General features: G+C 47.9%; 1 protein-coding gene across 1 annotated transcript in view; it reads right to left on the bottom strand.

The window, feature by feature from the left end:
* Positions 1-21,193, bottom strand: part of DDX31 (DEAD-box helicase 31) — a 73,549-nt gene that overhangs the window by 36,531 nt on the left and 15,825 nt on the right. Inside the window, exons 8-15 of the mRNA XM_065928189.1 lie at positions 20,867-20,908; positions 20,007-20,071; positions 18,380-18,499; positions 18,146-18,252; positions 16,520-16,755; positions 15,602-15,778; positions 12,890-12,949; positions 1,416-1,466 (exon numbers count right to left, since the gene is read on the bottom strand). Coding sequence (XP_065784261.1) covers positions 1,416-1,466; positions 12,890-12,949; positions 15,602-15,778; positions 16,520-16,755; positions 18,146-18,252; positions 18,380-18,499; positions 20,007-20,071; positions 20,867-20,908 — 858 coding nt within the window. The remainder of the gene's footprint in view (positions 1-1,415; positions 1,467-12,889; positions 12,950-15,601; positions 15,779-16,519; positions 16,756-18,145; positions 18,253-18,379; positions 18,500-20,006; positions 20,072-20,866; positions 20,909-21,193) is intronic.

Raw genomic sequence — 21,193 nt, 5'->3', positions numbered from 1 at the left:
AGTGCAATACCCCTCACCTGCCTCCAGGTATCCCAAGAATTAAATCCTGGTGCTATGGTTACCCCACCACCATCACAAGAAGTCACTCAACCCTGAAACTCCTGGCTTCATTGGAAATAACAAGGCTCCGATGCGCCAACGGGAACAGTGGCCAAGTTTCAGATAAACGAGACATCTTCCCGTCCCAATATCTCCTTTTTAATTTCACTTCTCCACAGGTCTCCTCGCTTTCCTATTTGCATCTTTTCACCGAGGTGACTGGGCAAGGTGAGAATGCAGACAGGGTGGCCGCACGACCTTGGCCTACTTCCTCGAGAGACAGAGCCTTGGGGCCGCGGGCACAGAAGATGGCGCACAGGGTGATCCCTGTGCCTCGCTGCAGGCCCCCCCATCCTGTGAAGCGGGCTGCAGGCGGACTGAGAGGCAGGTTCCCTTCCTAAGGGACACACTCTGATCCCGCCGACAGCATTCCTGGCCCGGGAGACAGGCAAATGCTCAAACTCAGCAGAACGGGCGTGCTCCGTGGCAGTAACTGGTCATCATTAATGCTAACTGACCCTGCACTCATTCTGTCCTTTTGTTCTTTGCTGCTACTCGACTCAAAGATCAAGGGCCGAGATGACTTCGGTGGCAGGCCAGGCATATTAAGCTAATCAATATCCACAATTACCGCGAGGCGCTCAATGATCAATTCTACGTGGCTCATCTCCCACACATTAAAATCATCCTTCCTATTTCACATCTGCTCGGTGGCCGGCAGGAGAGAAGACACAATGCCTCTGGCCACAAAGTCATCGTGTGCGGTGAGCAGAGCAGACCTCTAGCCAGTGACAATCCTGCAATTCCACTAAATGTGAATAAACTATGACTCACGCAAACAGGGCATGTGTCCCCTGGCCCTCTCACAGAGGGCTTAAAAATACCACTCTGCAGACTAACGAAAAGAAAAAACAAAACTGGAACCACCGGGCTCTAGGGCTAACACCCGTGCCCTCCGGCAAAGCGTCAAAGGCTGGAGGTATGCGTAAGATGCTGTCAGGGCCTTAATTGCCCCCGCAGGTCAGTGTGCAGGCAGTTCTCAGGACAGCTGAGCCACCGTCTTCCCGACACAACGAGGCCTCCCAGGGGCCCAGTGGTTCCCGTTATTTTCAGAGTGCTGAAAATCGGGGCGTGACAGGTGTTTGTCTGGGAGCTGGGGAGCCCCAGCTGCGCAGCCTGGAGGCTGAGCTGTGGTGGTCGGGGGGCTGGGGTAAGGAGAGATGGCAGGAGAATGGTGCGGATGGGGCTGGTGGCTGCCTAGGGACCAGGGCAACACCCAAGAGGGTCTTAATAATTACTCTATTTCGAGCCAATGCATCTGCTCATGATCGTACGTTCTGGCCTCAAGCCCGCCCCTTAACAACGAGAGATGTTACCTGGACAATCCATGTGACTTGAGGGAGATCCAAGCCACGAGCTGCAATATCCTTCAAAACAGAAAAGAACAAAAGAACATGGCTTAGGATGGAGTTTCTCAACCTTTCTGGGGTCCTGGGCCCATTTGATGATCTAGTGCAAACACTGAGGGCTCACCCCCGGGAGTGCGCACAGGCGTGCACACAACTTCAGGAGCCCACTGTCATCCACCTGTGGGTGAAACTCTGATTCAGGGACGAGTTCTACTGAACCTGCAGTGAGGCAGCTGCAGCCCACTTCACTACAAGAACACCACCTGCACGCAGACCAGAGAACTGGAATGAGTCATGGGCTGTTGTGTCATGTTAAGAATTCAGAGAACTGCTGGTGTGTTTTACATTTTATCTGAAAAACCCCTTTATGGTTAACACAGTCGTGGGTTATTGCCCACATCTGGTCTTATCAGCAATGCTGAACGATAATGTGCTCTGAGGTGTGATTCTGGAAGGTCACCCCGAGGTATGTCCTCGTGGGGGTGAGCCCCAGAATCACTGACCAAGGACGCTGCTCATGGGCCTTGGAGAGTGTGAAGGACCAAATGACGCTCCCTCTTCTGATAGGCGGTTACAATCAGAACACTGGCCAGAGATTTAACCAGATGGACACAAAGTATAAAAGCAATGGAGATAGCTTTTTTCCTTTGAGCTAGCTGCCATCTCAAGAGCAAAGACTCTGCTTTCTGGTATGTCTGGCCACTCTGGCAGGGAGACTGGAAAATGGGAATCTTTCCATCTTTGGCAGTAAACACACAGCCAGCATCCACCTCCAAGGGCAAGCCACACCAAGAGCAGCCCCAGGCAGCAGGCTCTGAGCACTCACCATACACAAGAACACCGTAACTGCATTATCTTGACTCATCGTCAAAATAATGCCTCAAAACAGAGGGGAACCAAGATTCAGAGAGGTTAAGTAACTTGTCCAGGGACACACAGCTAACAAGCAGAGGGTAGCCCGCCCACCCAGGTCTGCTCTTTTCCAAGACCAAATTACACTGCACGGTTCCGCCATCAAAGAAGATACTGTGTACCTTGTACGTGGTGAGAATGCAAAATAATACAGACCCCTGTGGGGAGGAATCTGGGGATATCCAGAAAAATTACACATGCACTTGCCCCCTGACCCAGAGCGATCTCCCCTCTAGAAATCCATCCCAAAGGTACACTGGTGAAAATGTAAATGACTTATGCACAAGGCTATTCATTTCAGCACTGTTTATGACTGCAGGTCTGGTGAACACTCCAGTGTCCAGCAGGAGACAAGCTGAATAAAACATGGCAATAACCACCACACAGAACAGAGCTACAGAACACAGTTACAAAAAGATGGAGGCGCCTCTGCACTGATATGGAGAATGTCGAGGCTGTATTTTGAGTGTAAATAGTATGCTTTTGCATAAGGAGTGGAGAAAACACAAATATACTGGGCTCATATTTCAAAAGGAAATACTGGAGGGGAAAACCCCATAGCTTATAAAATTAGTGAGCTAAAGAGAAAAGAAAAGAACAGGTGGGAGGGGACCAGGATGGATCCTGTACTCCTTTAAGGCCCTTGTAATTCTAACCCTGAGACCATGTTTCAATGCAATTAAAAACCTGCCGTCACGCAACAGGAAGAACAGAGTGTCACCCATGACATATTCTTGCCAAAACACAAACAAAATCCTAAGACTGGAATCTAAACAACCATCCACACCTACTGAGGGGAGGGAAGAACAAGGTAAACAGCACCTTAATGACACAACTACCCAAATCCGGGATGCGGGGTATTTATTCTAAAGAACAACAGTCTTTCTTCAGCTAAAAAATCCAGGAAAAAAAGGAGAATAATAAAAACAGAAGACTTTAGGGAGAAGACTTCCTTGGTGGTCCAGTGGTTAAGAATCTGCCTTACAATGCAGGGGATGCGGGTTCAATTCCTGGTCAAAGAACTAAGATCCCATATCCCACGGAGCAACTAGCCTGCAGGTCACAACTAGAGAGTCCGTGTACAGCAAAGATTCTAGGTGCTGCAACCAAGACGGAGCTGATGCAGCCAGATGGATAAATGGATAGACAGACTGATACTCCAAGAACCAACACCTGGAAGGAGGTTTACCGAACTGTCAGTTGTGGTTATCCCCAGGCAGAGCGGCTTGGGGGCATTACAGGCTCCCCACTCCAGTACACTTGGGCTTCCTTGGTGGCTCAGCTGGTAAAGAATCCACCTGCAACGCAGGAGACCTGGGTTTGATCCCTGAGTGGGGAAGATCCCCTGGGGAAGGGAACGGCTACCCACTCCAGTATTCTGGCCTGGAGAATCCCATGGACTGTATAGTGCATGGGGCTGCAAAGAGTTGGACAGGACTGACGACTTTCAATTTCACTTTTTGCAGTTACCTGTATTGTTTGCTTCGTTTTTCTTTTGACAATGAATGCGTATATTATTAACCCCCCCGTTTTTATTACAGAAAAATTTAAATCTACAAAAAACCTGAAAGAAGAGTACCATGCGCACTTGTCAGCCCTGCCTCCCGACTCCCCAACTGCTAAACTGTCACATGTATTTTTCCTCTCTGTACAGTCACATTTTTCAGAACCTCCCGAAAGGAAGTTGCAAATATGGTGACATCTCACCCCTAAAACTTCAGCACAGATCGCCTACGTAAAAAGGACATTCTTCTACCAATCACAACACAATAGGCACACCTAAGAAACTTAAAATAACTTCATTTTCTAATAATCAGTCCATCTTCAAGTTTCACCAACTGTACCTAAGATGATTTTTATAATAGGTCAGTGAAAAAAATAACTGTGGTTCTGGACCATGAATTTTAAGTCATTGTAACTAGGCTCAAACACATCTTTATTAATCAAAATAGGAACCACTGCAATCAACACATTTTTGCCAATGAGAAATAAGTTTGTTTATTCCTGTAGTGTAAAAATTTGTGCTTCAGGATTCAACAAACTCTTGGAAAGCATTTCCTGCCTTCTGTTGGTTGTGGAAGTGTTTTCCCTGCAAAAAGTTGTTGAAATGCTTGAAGAAGTGGTAGTCAGTTGGTAAGAGGCCAGGTGAACATGGCAGATGAGGCAAAACTTCGTAGCCCAATTTGTTCAACTTTTGAAGTGTTGGTTGTGCGAGGTGTGGGCAGACATTATTCAGAGAATAATGTTTTGGTCACCTTTTTGGTGACCAATGCTGACTGCAGGTATGGCAGTTTTCTGGACATTTCATCGATTTGCTGAGCATACTTCTCAGATGGAATGCTGGTTTCACTGGGATTCAGAAAGTTGTAGATCAGATCAGTAACAGACCATCAAACAGTGACCAGGACCTTTGTTTGTTGCAAGTTTGGCTTTGGGAAGTGCTTTGGAGCTTTTTTTCTGTCCAACCACTGACCTGGTTGTCACCGGTTGTCATATAAAATCCACTTTTCGTCATACATCAGAATCCAATTGAGAAATGGTTCACTGCTGTTGCATACAGTAAGAGAAGGTGACACTTCGGAATGATGAATTTTTTTTTATTTGGGGTTAGCTCATGAGGGACCCACTTATAAAGCATTTTCACCTTTCTAATTAGCTTCAAATGCCTACGGACTGTAGAATGGTCGATGGTGAGTTCTCCCACAATTTCTGGTGTAGTTGTAAGAGGATCAGCTTCGAAGGTCCTCTCAATTGGTCGTTTTCAACTTCTGATGGCCGGCCACTGTGCTCCTCATCTTCAAGGCTCTCGTCTCCTTTACAGAATCTTGAACCACCACCGCACTGTACATTAGTTAGCAGTTCCTGAGCCAAATGCGTTGTTGATGCTGCAACTTGTCTGTGCTGCTTTATGACTCACTTTGAACTTTAATTAAGAAAACTGCTTGAATTTGCTTTCTGTCTAACATTGCCCTAGTCTAAAATAAATATAAAATACACAGCAAGTAGTGTCATTAGAAAAAAAAACATAAAGTGAGAAATGCACATTAAAATGATGTAGAACATTACCACATTTACTTAAGAATGCATTTCAATATCAAACAGCAAAGTTCAACAATGCAAAACCGCAATTACTTCTGCACCAACCTTAACAGTTTTCCTTCTTTAACCCTGGACTAAAGCCTAGATCATTACATTCTATTTTTATTACAGTCATCTAGCCTTCCTTACTGTATTGTTCATGGGGATCTCACAGCAAGAATACTGGGGTGGCTTCCCATTCCCTCCTCCAGTGGACCCCTTTTTGTAAGAACTCTCCACTACGACCTGTTCGTCTTGGGGCGCCCTGCATGGTATGGTTCATAGCTTCAGTGAGTTATGTAAGCCCCTTCACCACCACAAGGCTGATCCGTGAGAAGAGGGCAGCAGAGGACGAGACAGTCAGACAGCATCACCGGCTCAATGGACATGAATGTGAGCAAATTCCAGAAGATAGTGGAGGACAGGGAAGCCTGGAGTGCTGCAGTCCATATGGGGTCACAAAGAGTCGTACACGACTTAGCGACTGAACAATACTCTTCCTTAACCTAGAATGGTGCATCCCTGCCCCTAACATTTACTTTTTTGTTTTTGTAACAGTTTTTGAGGAGTCTGGGTTTCTGGAGGCACATCTCAGAATCTGGAGTTAGTTTCTGACTCCTTGCTGCAAGATTCAGGTAGAGCCTTCTGGCAGAAGGACACCAGCAGGGTGGGGTGTGCCACCCAGCACGTGACCTCAGGAGACACAGTCTGTCCTGTGTGGGGAAGCTGGGCTCAGTCACCGGAACAGGTGGTGGCCACCCTCCCCCTCCCTCGAGGAGGGCCCTTTCTCCTTTGTGATGAGTGAGGGAAACCCTGAGACTGTTTCCCAGAACCTTCTGCCCAGTGGTTTTCGCATCTGTCAAGAGTGCTTGTTTCTATCAGTTGCTACCCTGATGGCTTTCTAAGCCTATGATCACTTCCATTTCATAACGGGCACCCTTCTGTAAAGGACAGCTCTTCTGCCTTTCCCCTCACTTTTCAGTATCACTAAGGATTTATATGCATATGAAGCAACTTTTATTTTCTTTCGGCCACACCATATGGCATGTGGGATCTTAGTTCCCTGACCAGGGACTGAACCTGCACCTCCTGCACTGGATGGGCAGAGTCTTAAGCACTGGATCACCAAGGAAGTCCCTATAAAATTTGTTAAAAAAAAAAATCTATGCAAAGTTCTGCAAGAACCACATTAAAACATCACTCCCTGACTGTCCAGCATCAGTGACCTGAGGAAGACACTCCCCCTGTCACCTGAGCAACCCAGAATGACTACTGGTGGGCAGGTCAGCGTGGTCTGTCTTCTCGCTGATTAAATCCCACCTGGATTTCGCGTCCCCTCTGAACAGTGGCAAGAGGCTGCATTTGTGGGTGGCATGTAGATGTTTCATGTAGTAGAAGTGTGTCCACCACCCAGGAAGTGTTTCCCGACAGCTCCCAGGTGCCCTGAAAGCTGAAGGCGGATGTTCCGGGGCCGATGCCTCTGAGAACACAACTCAGGAGTGTTCTCGACACATACCAGTCACTGTGTTTAGAGAAACTGTTGGGCTCTTAAATATGCGAAGCTCTCATTAAGAAATGATCTATTTCATTTAGGTGCTCTGCAGTGGGAGAGGCATGGTGACAACGGCTGTCTGAGATTTAAAGACAGGCTTTGTAAAAAATTTAATACTCATCGGTTTAGTAAATCCAACTAAGAAACACAGATGGACCTCTCAAACAGCATGTGATGTTCAGAAAAGTCACTCCGAGCACAAACACGCTGAATCAGTGAGTCGGGGGGCTCAGCAGCCACCACCATCAGACCATTCACGGTTTTCCCATTCGGGCTGGGCGAGCCAACCCAGGACACCAGGCCGATAGTCTCCCACTTTCCCACAACTCCTGGTGTTGGGGAGGGGTCACCTCACAGCCAGACACTGCTTGGACTCAACCCTGCTATTTCCTTCAGCACTTCTTGACAGTCTCGGCCGGGGCTACACTGAGAGTGGGAGGGAGGAACGGGGAGAACGACTCCAGGACCACTGCGGGAGCCATCCAATCTGGGCAAGTCAACTCTGCTCTCTGAGCCTGAGTTTACCCACCTATAAAATGGCTGCAAATGATTTATCTCCTCAGGTTATTGTGACGATACAATGAGACAGTGGACGTGAAGTGTCTTGAGAATCATTGATCTGAGCGTTCTGGCTGGTGATGAAGTAGGAACGGGCATGCAGGCAATGAGGTGGGGCTGTCAAAGCTTCTGGGTTCTCTTCCCCACTCTCAGCCCATCACCCCACGCAGGCAAAAGACCACGGAGGAGAGGGAGATGGCTCCATCCTCCCGGATGCTGTCAACCAGCAGGACCAGACCAGAGGACTCTGCACAAGACGCAGCTGAAACTCGGTTCTGTGCCCGCCCTCAGAACTTAAGATCCAACCCGCCTGTATTCCTTTAACCTAATTCAGATGAAAGAATTGCTAAAGTCAGTTCTGAAAGACACTCGCGGGTGAGGCCTTGAAGGCCGTGGGCTGACAATTGGCTGCCTCCACAAGACCGAGGGGTACAGATGGAAGGCAGCTTGCTCAGGTGCCAGCCTGTCAGTTGGATTAAAATGACTCATTTATTTACCCAAGAACCTCACAAAGTGCTTTTACTAACAGGGAGAGGGGGCCTGTGGCTCTCTGAGCAAGGGACGCAGCAAATTCGCCTCTGCTGCCTTCCCGGCCTGCCAGAAGTCATTACTGCCGTGTGTGGAAAGCCATCAGCGGGGTCCGGGCCCCCGTCGTCCGGGTGACAGATTGGGCTGCGTAATCAGAGGGGGAAGGAGAGCATGCAGAAGCTGTCAGAGGCGCGAGAGCTTGGCTAGAGCCGCCAGAAATCTGGCAACATGAGTTAGCGTAACTGAGTCAACAGCCGACCATCTCCAAATGATCTCGCCATGAACAGGGATGAAATACGAGCAGAAAAGATAAACTTCACCTAAAAGGCATAGGCCAGAGAAAATCAGAAAGTCTCCATTTTGGGGGGCACTGAAGGGACATTCTTGGGACGCGTACAAGCATCCTTTGTCTCCCGGCCACCTGGCACGGCAGAAATTCCCCAGGAGAAAAGGAAATTAAGAAGTGCAGAGACCTGATGGTGTGATTCAAGAAAAAAGAGAGAGCAAGGTGAAGGAGAGCAGCACAGGCGCTTTAGGTGTCTTCTGAAAAATAAGGCATGTGTGGACAACCACACACATTCCAACAGAGGCTCAGCCAGCGGATGCGGGTGGACCCGAAAGTGCCTGTCTTTGTGCAGGGGTTGGCGGGCGGGGGAGAGGCATCACTGGGTACCACCAGGGACAACCACGGAGGGCCACCCACCAGCCCTAAAACCAGAAAGAGCCTGGAAACACCACACTGCAGCCACCTACTGGGGTTTCTCTTTCCCAACCGCTCAATGTAACAGTGATGTTCAAAACCTCTGCCTTTGGGTGAGTGCTTCACTATGAGCCAAAGGAATTAGCATGAAGATGAGCCCATCTCCTCTGTCTGGTTCTTCTGATTTCTTAATTCCATTGAGGAAAGTGGGCTCTGAACTTTCAAATGATTCCTTCCTGCTAGTCCTTGGCTCCCTCCTTACCTTGGCTTCTTTAGATCCGGTTTTCTAGACAAAGCTAGAAAATTACTCAGAATTACATTCCAAGAATATAAGAACTCTTCTTTCCTAGACTGGCCTCTCCTGCCCAAGTATCCTTTCACATCTGCCCAGACTCCACACCACTGTGGTCAAACACGTGTACCAAGAACTCATGTTATATAGTCATGTGTCAGGTCCCAAAGACTTCATGAAATTAAGACAGCCCTTGCTTTTAAGATGCTTATAATTAAACACACAGACACGCACACCCTTAACTTCCTTCACCCCAGAAAAAATACAATGAAGGAGAATGGGGAGCAGGAAGGTACTTTCTAGAAGAAAAGACAGCAGAATTGTGAGCTTGTGTGTGGTTACACAATTCCCAACTTCCCACACAAGACATTCAGTCTTCTGGCCTTGTTAAAAGAATCTTGGGAAAAATCAAAATGGCAAAACAGACGGTACAAAGGCAGAAAGTCTCCATGCAACAGTTAACAACATGGGTCCCCTTTATGCGAAGATGCGAGTCTCCATCTGCCTTGTCCTCTGTGGCCCCACTGCTCATTAGCACCCGGGAGGCTCCCAGAGAGCAGCCAGAGTCTGGCAAGCAACAGACGGCTGCCAGAGACGCAGTGACAATGCCTCCCCAACCCAGGCACCACCTATCACAGTCAGTGAGTCTCAGACACCCCAAGTTTTGGGCCACAGTGACCGCACGCAAAAGGAGGAGGAAGACCGAGCAGGAATCAAGAACTTCATATCATCAGGGACCTGGGCTGGTATCCTGGCTTAGAAATGGACAGGAACAAGCCCCCGCCCGGCTCTTTTCCAGTCATTTCTTCAAGCAGAATAAAGAAGAGACTGGCAGAGGCTCAGCATACTGGATGTGACCTGGACCAGCAAATGAACACTCAGGGGCTTAGAGAAATCAGATGATGGCAAGAGGGTGCTTTTCACATGGCACCGGGGCCTGGCAAGGGGCAGAGGTGTGCGGTGCCACACATTGCCAAGTCAACAGTGCTCATCATCTAGCTGACATCACCTGCTTGCAGGTAGCAGCTAGGCTGAACAAAGAAAGCCATCAAGTGCTTCTGACCCCACTGAGAGTTGCATTTCAGAAAATGATCTTTGCTTCCATAGAGCTACTAGAGAAAGACAAAAACCAAAAACTGAACTTCAAATACCTGGAGTTTTCTTTGAGACCTGGAGCTCACCCACATCTGTGAAAAACAGGGTCACATCTGCTTACCTTGGGAGAATGACAATTTCCCACCAGGGACATTTCCAGCATCTTAAGGGTCAAAGAAAGCACTTTGTTGCAGTCCTAACCCAAACTCCAACACATGGGTTCTTGTTGCCTTCTGTTTTAACATAGGTGATCTCCAATGTTCACTCTTCAGATAACACCATGGATATGAGAAAGTAAACTTATTCCCAATGAGCACTTAAAAAAAAAAAATGTCACAAGCAATCCTTTATAGGAATGTTTATGAGAATCCCATGGGTAAAACTGAATTTTTATTTATTTTTTTATTGAGGTACAGTTGACTTACAATGTTGTATTAGTTTCTGGTGTAGAGCAAAGTAATTCAGTTTATATACATGTGTGTGTGTGTGTGTGTGTGTCTGTATATACACATATATTCTTTTTCATATTATTTTCCATTATGGTTTATTACAGGAAACTGAATATAGGTCCCTATGCTATATAGTAAGAACTTGTTGTTCATCTATTTTACATATATAGTTTGTATCTGCTAATCCCAAACTCCAATTTTATCCCTCCCCCATTCCCTTTTGATAACCATAAGTTTGTTTTCCATTTCTGTGAGTCTGTTTCTGTTTTTTAAGTAAGTCCATTTGTATCGTATTTCAGATCCCACACATCAGTGACATTATATGCTATCTGTCTGTCTCAGTCTGCTTATTTCACTTAGAATGATTATCTCTAGGCCCACCCATGTTGCTGTGAATGGATGATTTAATTCTGTTATGGCTGAGTAGCATTCCCTAATCAACAAGTATACTGTCAGCCTCAGACTTTAGAAAAAGACATATATCAATGGTTCTCACACTGACCCCCAGGTGTCCACCCGTTTAACCCACAAGTACCGGTGCCTCCTGCACACTGCTCTGAGCCAGGCGCTGGGACGGGACTGCAAACAGAACGCAGTCCTGTCTTCACCAGCGTGTGGTCCGCTGGGAAGAGCAAGGCCGGCTGGAAGGAGCATCGCTGGGAAACACCGCGCGCTGGCAGTGTCTCACGGGGAAGGGGGGGGCTTCTGTTTGCAGAAAAAATGACAGTGACGCTGAGACCTAGGACGGGGTAAGTCTAAGGCAGGGTGTGGTGTCCCAGGAGGAGGGGATTCATGCACTAGAGCCCTGAGGCCAGGAGGAGCTGAGAGAGGGGCCTGTGTGGCTGAAGGATGTGCAGTAAGAGGAAAGCGGGGACAGAGGGGAAGGGAAGGGTTCAGGCTCCAGGAGTGTCAACCGACGTAGGATTCCTGACAAGTTCCTGTGTCGAGTAGACTGTCTGAACCCATCTTCTCTTTACACCGGGCATGTAAAGATGGTTTAGGATAAACACAAGCATCTGACTTGATGGGGATCATAAAGACAAGGGCTACTTGGCCAGACTCAGACCTCCTTTGGAGGCAAGTGTTCCAGCAGTTGCTGCTCTAAGATCTGAATCACCAGGGCCAGTGGAACCACTGCTGGGCGCGCACACACACACACTGGGCGCACACACACACACACACACACACGCACACACACACGAGAATCGTCAGTACACACACACACTGGGTGCACACACACACACACACACACGAGAATCGTCAGTACACACACACACAGACACACACAAGAATCGTCACCGCGCGCGCGCGCACGCACGCACACACACACACACACACGAGAATCGTCAGCAGGTGACCAGGCAGGACTATCTTGTAGATGATCATATGTACATGCACACAAGTAACAAAGTTGTACTCACCCATAAACTCTCAATTTAGAAAGAAAACCATCTCTATTACCTTCAAAACTAAATAGAGAACAAGGGTTCCTTAAAAAGTCATTGCATTAAGTGAGGCCTAGAGAGGCCTTCAAACAGCCAACTGTTTTTGTTTCTACCTCATACTTGTTCACAGGGTTACTAAATCTATGGTGAGATTTCATTACTGTATAGACAGGGATTTCTCAATCAACCGCTGGGGATTAAGTTACATCTTCCGAGATGGTACACACGTGGAAGGCATTTTAATCTTGGGAGCGAGCAGCACCTTTGGTGAAATGAGTCCCTGGAGAAGCGGGGACGTTGAAAGTGTGTTTCTAACCTTGAAAGAGCACAAGAGATGTGCAGGTAAAAGGTCAGAGCAGTGCTGGAGAGGCCGAGTGAAATGGCTCTGAAAACTGTAGGGCAAACGGTAGGTTTAAACAAGAGCACACAGAATCTGTCCAAGCGCGTCTATTTTCCTTTAAGAAAAGGTGAGCAGAGGCAAGCAGAGTGATTTTGTTGTGAAAAGGCTTTCTCAGCTCTAATTACTCCCGATAGCTGTAATTTACAAGTTCTTGGTGGATAGAAATCACCAAGATTCACACATTTTCAGACCAACAGCTGCCACCATTAGTGAGCAAATCGCCAAGTCTTCTGGGCGGTGGCAGCCCGCTACCCGTGGCAGTTGGGTGACAAACCAGGAGTGCAAGGAGAACAGCACGCCAAGCAGCCCCTGGGATCCCTGCTCCCTGTAGGGCTGCTGACTGCAAAGCAAGTCGTCCAGAGACAAAAAATTGCAACCACCACCACCACCATCAATTTTCAACCTTCCCACAGAGCACAGAGAGATACATACCGTGCAGAAAAGAATGCCTGTTCTGGAATGCATGAAATCTTGAAACACTGCTGTTCTTTCCTGCAAAAACAAGAAAAAAATAGGGTCTTTATAACTCAGCTCAATGCCAGCTAGGTGGTGGGCTTAGATTCTTACGAGTCTCCCAACTTCCTACTACTGTAACCACTTCTAGGCACAGAAAGGTTTTGCCAAGGAAGAGGAAGAAGTGGATTCTTCATATCATCCAACAAGATCCTGTTCCTACAGGACTAGGCTTCCTCCAGACAGAGGCAAATAATGGAGGGCAGCACATTTCACTAAGATAACACAGGGAGGGGGCACGGCCTCCAGAGACGGCCAACACTAAGAGTAGGGGTGCCAGAGGCAAGTGCCTGCCCTTGCGGGTCCCAACTCAGAATTTATTCTAACACCTTTTCTACAGGTGGTCTGGAGGATGAACAGCAACCAACCTTTCCTACAGAGCAATTTTTTAAAAAAATTTATTTTAAAAAAGATTGTAAACTTGCTAAGAACTGTATGTCTTAACTGGAGAAAAATATTTCAAGTCAAAGAAGAAAATGAAATCATCCCACCTCTCAAAACAAACCACACACCTGGCAACATCATGAGGCTCCCTCTGAGGGCTCCTACTGTGGGCTCCCAGGTACCAGAGCTGGCCTGAACGTGCCCGATCCGCACAGAAACCTGAGGAGCAGGCACTGCCACCACCCACCGTGCCAGGGGAGAAACTGAGGCATAAGAGGCTAAGGAACTTGCCCAAGGCATGTGCATCCACTGTTCGTAAAGGCCTGAACTGGTTTCTGAACCCTGGGAGTTCATGGCTTCTCCGTGGAATCAAAACCAAAAAAGTTCCTAAGAGCCTGTGAAACACCTTAAAGGCAGGACATGCTGTATGCAGACGTGGAATAAGGAATCCAACAACCAGACCCCTGAAGATTCAGCACGGCCATCAGGCGATAGCTCTTTCAACAGCAGCCTCTCTGATGCTCGTGAAGCGTTGAGTCGGCCACTCTGAGACCACACTGAGATCACGTGGAGCGGTGGGCAGGGTAACTAGGGTAACAGGGTAACCATCACATCAGGAAGATGTGATGGGCCGGTTTTAGCTTAGGCCTCAGGACAAGACGTTTCCCTTGTGTTTAGAAAACGAAATGCAGAGACCCTCCCTTCGACCTCCTATCCATCTCACAGGGAGGGTGTGATGGCTAAACACCTAACAAACAGGACAACCCAAGTAAAACACTAGCAATTATTAAATGATGAAAAAGTTACTTTTTCTGAAAGAGAAATAACAACAAGGGTGGCCCCTGGCATGCACTGAGCACTCAGTCTGTGCCAACTCAGTGAACCACCACAGCTCCGGAAGTCTGTAGCACTGTTCGCTCCGCTTCGGAGGCCGGGACACTGAGCACAGAGAGGTTAGGTGCTTCCCTGAGGCCACACAGCCAGTGAGCAGCAGTCAGGCGCAGAACACCGGCAGCCTGCCCCAGCGCTCACAGCCGTAAACGCCCTGCCACCCTGTGAGGCGCACTGCCTGAAGCGCCCTAACTGCAGGGTCTTCTGCTGACCTCTGCAAGTCCCTAGGTCCTCCTGAGCCCATGCAGCTTCTTCTTTATCCTCACACCTTCTCTGCAGGATGGCTCTGGAGAAAGGAGACCTAGAGGACTAGTAAATCGAGTTAAAAAACAAACCATAAATGGCATTACATTATGAAATCAACAAACTCAACTGAATTGGGGAAGCTGGAGGTAAAACTCAAGGGTTTACAAAACTCATTAAGGCTGGAATGTTCAGGACATTTGGCATAGTCTTGGGTTAAGAAACTGTGTCCTTGAGTGACCTTGAGTAACTTCATTTTTCTCAGCCTTCATTCCCTTAATTATTAAAACAAAAAAAAAACAATAGCAAAAAGAAGGGCTGGACTTGATGCCTTCTCTGACTCTAAAAATGCTCTGACTTTTTAAAGGTGGCTCTAATCAAACCGTCGCTCTCTTTTGGGCTCTCTTTAGAGCTCTCTCGTTTCCTCAGCTGCCTGGTAACCTCTCCTCTAGGACAAGCTGGCTCCCTCTTCCAAGCCCTGTCTGTCCTTCCTGCCACAGTTCCGGTGAGCTCACCTCCTCCTACATCCTGCTGGACTCCCTGAACGGCTGGCCTGGCGACCAGCAGTGGAATGAGAGTGAACACAGCTAAGTACCTAAGTACCCAAGATGAAGAGAATGTTTCACTCTCCTTCCTGCTCAAAAATACTCGCCACGCGGAGCCCCCGCAGCCCCTGGTGCCCCCCGTCCTCTCCCAGCCCGAGTGCTCCGAGTGAAAGCTCTGCATCTTGTTGACAATGACAGCAGTCACGCTCAGCAGTACCATATGGGAGCCACAATTTAGCTCCATTAATGCTCTTAATTTGAAGACATCAAGCCCTAATTACACACTGGGTACTAAAAAGGCAAAAGCCTTCCCTGGTGCCAGCTACTTAGTGGTGCTCTGTTGCCTTAACAGCTGGCTGGGGCATAGTCCGGCCAAGCCAGCCCGCGCGCTCTCTCAGGTGGAAGAGACCTGCTCCCGGGGCAGAAGTGAACAGGAACGAGGGGCTCCACGTCCGCCCCCACCGGGCACACAGCTGTGTCACCTGCTGTGGCCTCCAGTGGGCCGCCCACTCTAGCCATACTCTTCCCTGGCCCAGCAGGGTCCCAGTCCAGGGAGGCCAGGGCTCACCTCTTGCTCCAGGGCGCTGTGCAGCCGCAGGAATTTTAACGGTGTAGAGGTGGATGGCAAATGCTCTGGGGCCAGGGCCCCCGAGTCGCTCAGCAGGGTCTCAAGGAAGAGGGTGTAGTGGAACTCCACCAGCTCGCAACTTGAGAAGAAAACGATCACCTTCTGGTCTCTCTCAAACTGCACGGACACAAAGGGGGAAAAACACCACCACACATTTTTAAGATCAGGTGACGCTAAAATGAATCTCTCTGTAAAACACGCAGGCAGGCTGGCCCCGAACTGGAAAGGTGACAGATGGCTTTGAATTATTTTTAAAAACAACACTGGCCCGCCACGCTATTAATACGAAGAATGCAGGACAGGAAAATGACATAGCTGCCACCTCAAACGGGCCTCCTGCATCTGAGAAAAACAAATACGCTTCAGAGCAAAGCTGCACGTGAGCTCGGCCTCCCTCACTCACTCAGGGCTTGCCAGGCACAGCCCTCCCCGTGGAGACCCCGAGATCACAGTCAGTCTAGAAGCTGCACCCTCAAGCCCTTCCACCTACTATTTTCCCATATACCAGAGAAAGTTATCATGTGAATCCAGTAAATACACAAATAGGATGAGCCTCTAAACACATGCACACAGGCCCATGTATCTGGCTCACATCCAGCACGCTTCAACCACGTGACATCTCCGGTGTCAGCCTAGGACTTGTCTATGAGGCGGATCTCAAGTTGAATACACTGACCCCCTGAGTCCTTACTGCAATTCTAGAACCACTGACTGAGAAGATCTCTGCTAAGACCTGCGCTCGCCACCACAGTGAAGCTGGAAACTTCCATGTGCATCTCAGCTCACTGCCCTCCATGCCTGACATAAACAACACTGCAGTCCTTTCAGGATCAGGTCAGGCCCAGGCCTCAGACCTACCTTGCACTTTTGCAGGATGAAGGCCGCCAGACAGACGAGTCTCAGCTTGCTGGGGACCACCACCACATGCTGCTCGAGACCGGCTGGGATGGCGAAGCCGTCCAGCTCATCAGTTGCCTGTGGAGGAGAAGCTTCGAGAAAGGCTTCACTCTCTGGGCTCGACAGGTCGTGGCTTTCATCCAGGACAGAGATGCTGACAGGGTCGTGTAAACTGATGTCAGCTAGCCGAGCTACACCTTGGAGAGAAAGCGAGAAAGACAGAACAGCTGACAGGCATGTGCTGTACAACCGGTCACGTCCGCACATCCCCAACGCGACACATCCAGGCTTACTAAGAAAACCCTGATGCGGAGCCAAAATGCTAACACTGATCTGCCCCACTGTCAGTCCCCCGGGGACCCACTAATCTCTTCCCAGGGCCTAAAAACCCATATACACCACCAATGTTTCTGAACTCTGACCTGTGGAAGACCACTGCAATAGATGTCTGCCCATCACTCCCCAGAAAGGCTTCGGTGGTCAAGTAAATTATGGAAATCCTGATAGAAAGGTTTCCTGGGATTCTTTCATGGGGCTTCCCGGGTTTACAGGCCTTGTCAGGACCTTGACTTGTGTGACTGTGCCCATGAACCGCCTAGAGGTGGCGGTAATATGCGGCATTTCCCCCACTCTTTGAGCACAGAATCCCTTTTTCATGGATTATCTCTTATGGTCACTGTTAGTTAGAACACACTCAGAGAACTGTTGGTGGGGCAGGTGGATGGTGTCTGGTACAGGTGCACTGGCTGGTAAACCAAGTGAAACAGGAGCACGAGAGCTGAAGCGCCGCGCAGCGATCTGCATGCAGGGGATCCTGGTAGAGACTCAGTGTTTCCATCTACGAGCGCGCTAAGAAGCCCCATCTCACGAGGATGGAAAGACAGAAATGAGCTCACGGAATGTATTTTTTAGGTTTAATAAAAAAAGAGACCTAAAGGTCCCAGCTGGGCTTCCCTGGTGGCTCAGTGGTAAAGAAACTGCCTGCCAATGAAGGAGATATGGGTTCAGTCTCTGGGCTGGGAAGATGTGGAGAAGGAAATGGCAACCCACTCCAGTATTTTTGCCAGGAAAATCCCAAGGACAGAGGAGCCTGACGGGCTACAGTACACAGGGTCGCAAGAGTCAGACATGACTGAGCAACTAAACAACAACACAGTGTCTTTAAGAGAAATGCAGGATGATGATAATTAGAAATGTGCTGGCAGAGAGGTCACTTCCTTCAGGACAGGAGCCCTGCCCTGAGGAGGCAGCACCCGCCATCACAACCCCTTGAGACTACCAGCCTCCTCCTACCTCCACATCGACGTGAGTGCCAGCAGCCTCTCCCTCCCGCGCGGGTGCTGGACTTGGGACCTGCTCTTCCTCCTTCTCCCAGACGCCAGGGACCAGAGAGTCAGGGTGGCGGGGAGAGGAGGCCGGGCACACAGGACATGTGCTTTGGCAAGCAGTCCTCTCAGGGTGCCTGCCTCCTTGCCTCCCCGGCCCCCACCTTGAGGCCGAGAACCAAGGCAGGCAGACAACTGAGGGCCAGCTCACGTCTAGCCCCTCCTCTTCAATGAGAACACAGTGTGTTTCTTTTCATCTCACCTTCCGTGAGCGTCGCCGACAGCAAGACGTTCTGTCGTTCCTGGCACTCCGCATTCACAGCGTTGAGGATCACCGTGAGGTCCTTTTCAAAACCCAAATCCAAGATTCTGTGGTTTCAAGGAAGGAGTTTTAATCTCCATGCATACATGGAATGCCATAGGGCTCCAGAAGTTTCAGTGAAGACCCAGAAGCAGCCCTTTCCCTTCACCTCTCATGTTTCCCGGAAGGGCTCACCTGTCTGCTTCATCCAGAATCAGCCAACGGATCTGACGGAAATGGATGCTCTTGGTGGATTTTATATGATCCACGAGGCGCCCAGGAGTGGAGATAAGGATATTTATTCCTTTTCGGAGCCTGTTTAAAAGTATACATCACAACAGAAAGTAAATCTGACAAAGCCGCATCAAGAGAAGACACAGCGAAAGGGTGAAGGAAGACAGATTCATGGCCAGAGCCAAGGTGCCACAGTTTGAGTCATGACAAACATAACAACAAGCAGACACAAAGATGTATTTAAGTTCTGATTTTTCTCTAGTTTCTCTATCTTGCAGAAAATAACTGTAATTGCTGAAATTCTATTAAAATCATAAAACTTTAAGTCTCAAATGAATCTTTACTATATAACTCAATGCCCTTTATCTGATCCACAGATGCTTTCTAGAACATTCCAGAATGTCACGTCGCTTGTGCCAGGGAATCCCTTATGTGAATGAGTCATCCCATGCCAATGTGCTCTAATGGCTGGAAGGTTTCTTACGTTGAATCCTTGTTGTAACTTCCATGCAACGTGCCCCACCTTGCCCCATAGACTAGGTAGAACAAATTTAACTTCTTACTCCCCAGACATCCTTTATCCCACTAGCCCACAGTAATAAAAGTGTACAGTTTTCAGCTGAGTACATTTTCCAGCTGCCCTTGTCATTAAGTGGACACATGCCTATGTTCTAGCAATAAGACAGGTGGAAAAAGGAAACATGCAAATCCTATCAGTACCTTTAGAAGAAGGAGGTATGGCAGGAAGCTAGATATAATGGCTGGAGCTCCAACAACTATCTAACACTATGAGGAAAGCTTGAAAACAGAAGCCTCTCTTAACAGCACAAAAAAACAGAATGAGCCAGGGGTCCTCATGCTGGTGCATGCACCATGTCAGCCAGCTTCTTAAATGTGAAAGAAAAAGAAAAAAAACTTCCATATTCTTTGCAGCACCGTTGCTGTTATTTACAGTGGAATGGAATCTCATCCTAGCCAATATTTGAAAGTTTCACGTTTAGTATCTACTCCTTGGTTACACATTACACACAGGATTGGACATAACTACTAAGCATGAGGCTACAATAAAAAAAAAACGTCTTGAAGAGAATGCAGACAACTTGGGATGTACTTCTTGCAATAATTTTCTACTGACACCCATGACCAATTCTAACACAGAATTACAAATAAATGTATTTGGGTATAAAAAGCAAGATGTAAAGCATCATGTAGGTTTATAATCTTGTTTTTGTAAAATCAAACAACAAATTCCCAAACTCCCAATGTCACAAAAGGGAGTCTAAGGGGATGTATCCTTAGCAAGGGGGATCATGGATGTTGGGGGATGGGAGGGGTTGAGGGTGCGAGTTAAGAAGGTAAAGAGCTGTCATTGATCATATCAAAAGGGAGCCACCGGTAGGCTCATCAATATTTAAAACAAATAGCACTGTTTAGAACGACCCCTAACGGGGACTCAAGTGTGCATACATCCTGGGACTAGGAACCACCATATGGGACAAGGTTCTCCCCAGGCTGAGAAGGGCCAGAGTCTTACAGAAGAGGAAGACAGGGCAGATTGAAAAAGGAAAACAAACAAAACTCTCCCTACCTGGCCTTTTCTGATTTTCTCTTCTCTCCTCCCATTAACACTCCAGGCACAATCCAGGTAAATGGCTACAGAAAGACATCAGACCAAAATCAACATGAAGCCCCGTTTACAGAAAACAGAGCCCAACTGCAAATTCCCATTGCTTTAGGAAGTTGGGAGGGAGTGCTTCTCAGTGCAGGAGGCAATACTTCGCAGACACAGTTCCAAGGCATTGCCAGGCCCGTGGTTATCAGCACTAACTTAAATTACAACTATTAAACTAGCTTCCGACGCTGCAAGAGAGGAGTATGAGCTTTTTAAATGATTCAAGGAGCTTCTCTGCCTTTCCCCATATAGCCTGAACTGAAAACACATCTTAGTGAGTCTATTGCCTTTTTTATTTTTTCCTTTTTGATTAAGATCAAACCCAAATACAATGCTTCCGCATTGCCAACCATAATGAAAGAAAAGGAGAGATCAATTCTCATAATTTGGTGGGCTGGCAAGGTTTGACTCGGAAGCTTTCTCTCTCCTCATTCTGAAACAAACCCTGTTTATAGCCTGTTAGGTTGCTTTCACTGGATCACTGTAAGGTTGTACCTGTGAAGCTCTGTAGGTGGCTTGCTAGTGACTACGATGTATGGATTATAGGAATGGAAGTACCAGGAAACACTAGTAAACTCACTAAGCTAGAAATCAGTGATTCATAAGGTTGAGATCAATAAAAACCTACAAACTGCACCTGGGGAGAGCAGAGACAACCAGGGGATGGAGGGGCAGTGGAGGGACTCCTAGCTCTTTGAAAATAAAGAAAAGACTGTGGGATCTCTCTCCTCAAAAAGTCGGGGAAAAAACAAAGCTGAACTCGTGGCTTGCCTTACCTTAAGCAGTTTCTGGACAGTATCAAAGCTTTGCAGAGCCAGCTGTAAACATGAAAAAGTGAGAACTGATGAGCAAGATCCCTCCTTTCCTTTTCATTTATTTTTAAAAATTTAGACAGTGTGAAGTGATAAGGATGCAACGTAGGACCTCAAGGTAGGATTAAAAAAAAGTCCTATACACAGAATCTACTTGGGAAATACATCTTGTTCTTAGGCTGATGCTGAAACCTGTCAGTTTGGAGAATCTATTTCTTGGACACATACAAACATAGTGTTCTGTGCTCCCTCTGCTGGCTCAAATTCCCAGAGTACCGTGCAGAGAGGTAC

Source organism: Muntiacus reevesi, chromosome 3 (assembly GCF_963930625.1).
Source record: "Muntiacus reevesi chromosome 3, mMunRee1.1, whole genome shotgun sequence".
Taxonomy (NCBI): domain Eukaryota; kingdom Metazoa; phylum Chordata; class Mammalia; order Artiodactyla; family Cervidae; genus Muntiacus; species Muntiacus reevesi.
The sequence above is the reverse complement of the archived record's forward strand: the minus strand, read 5'-3'. Positions and strand labels throughout refer to the sequence as shown.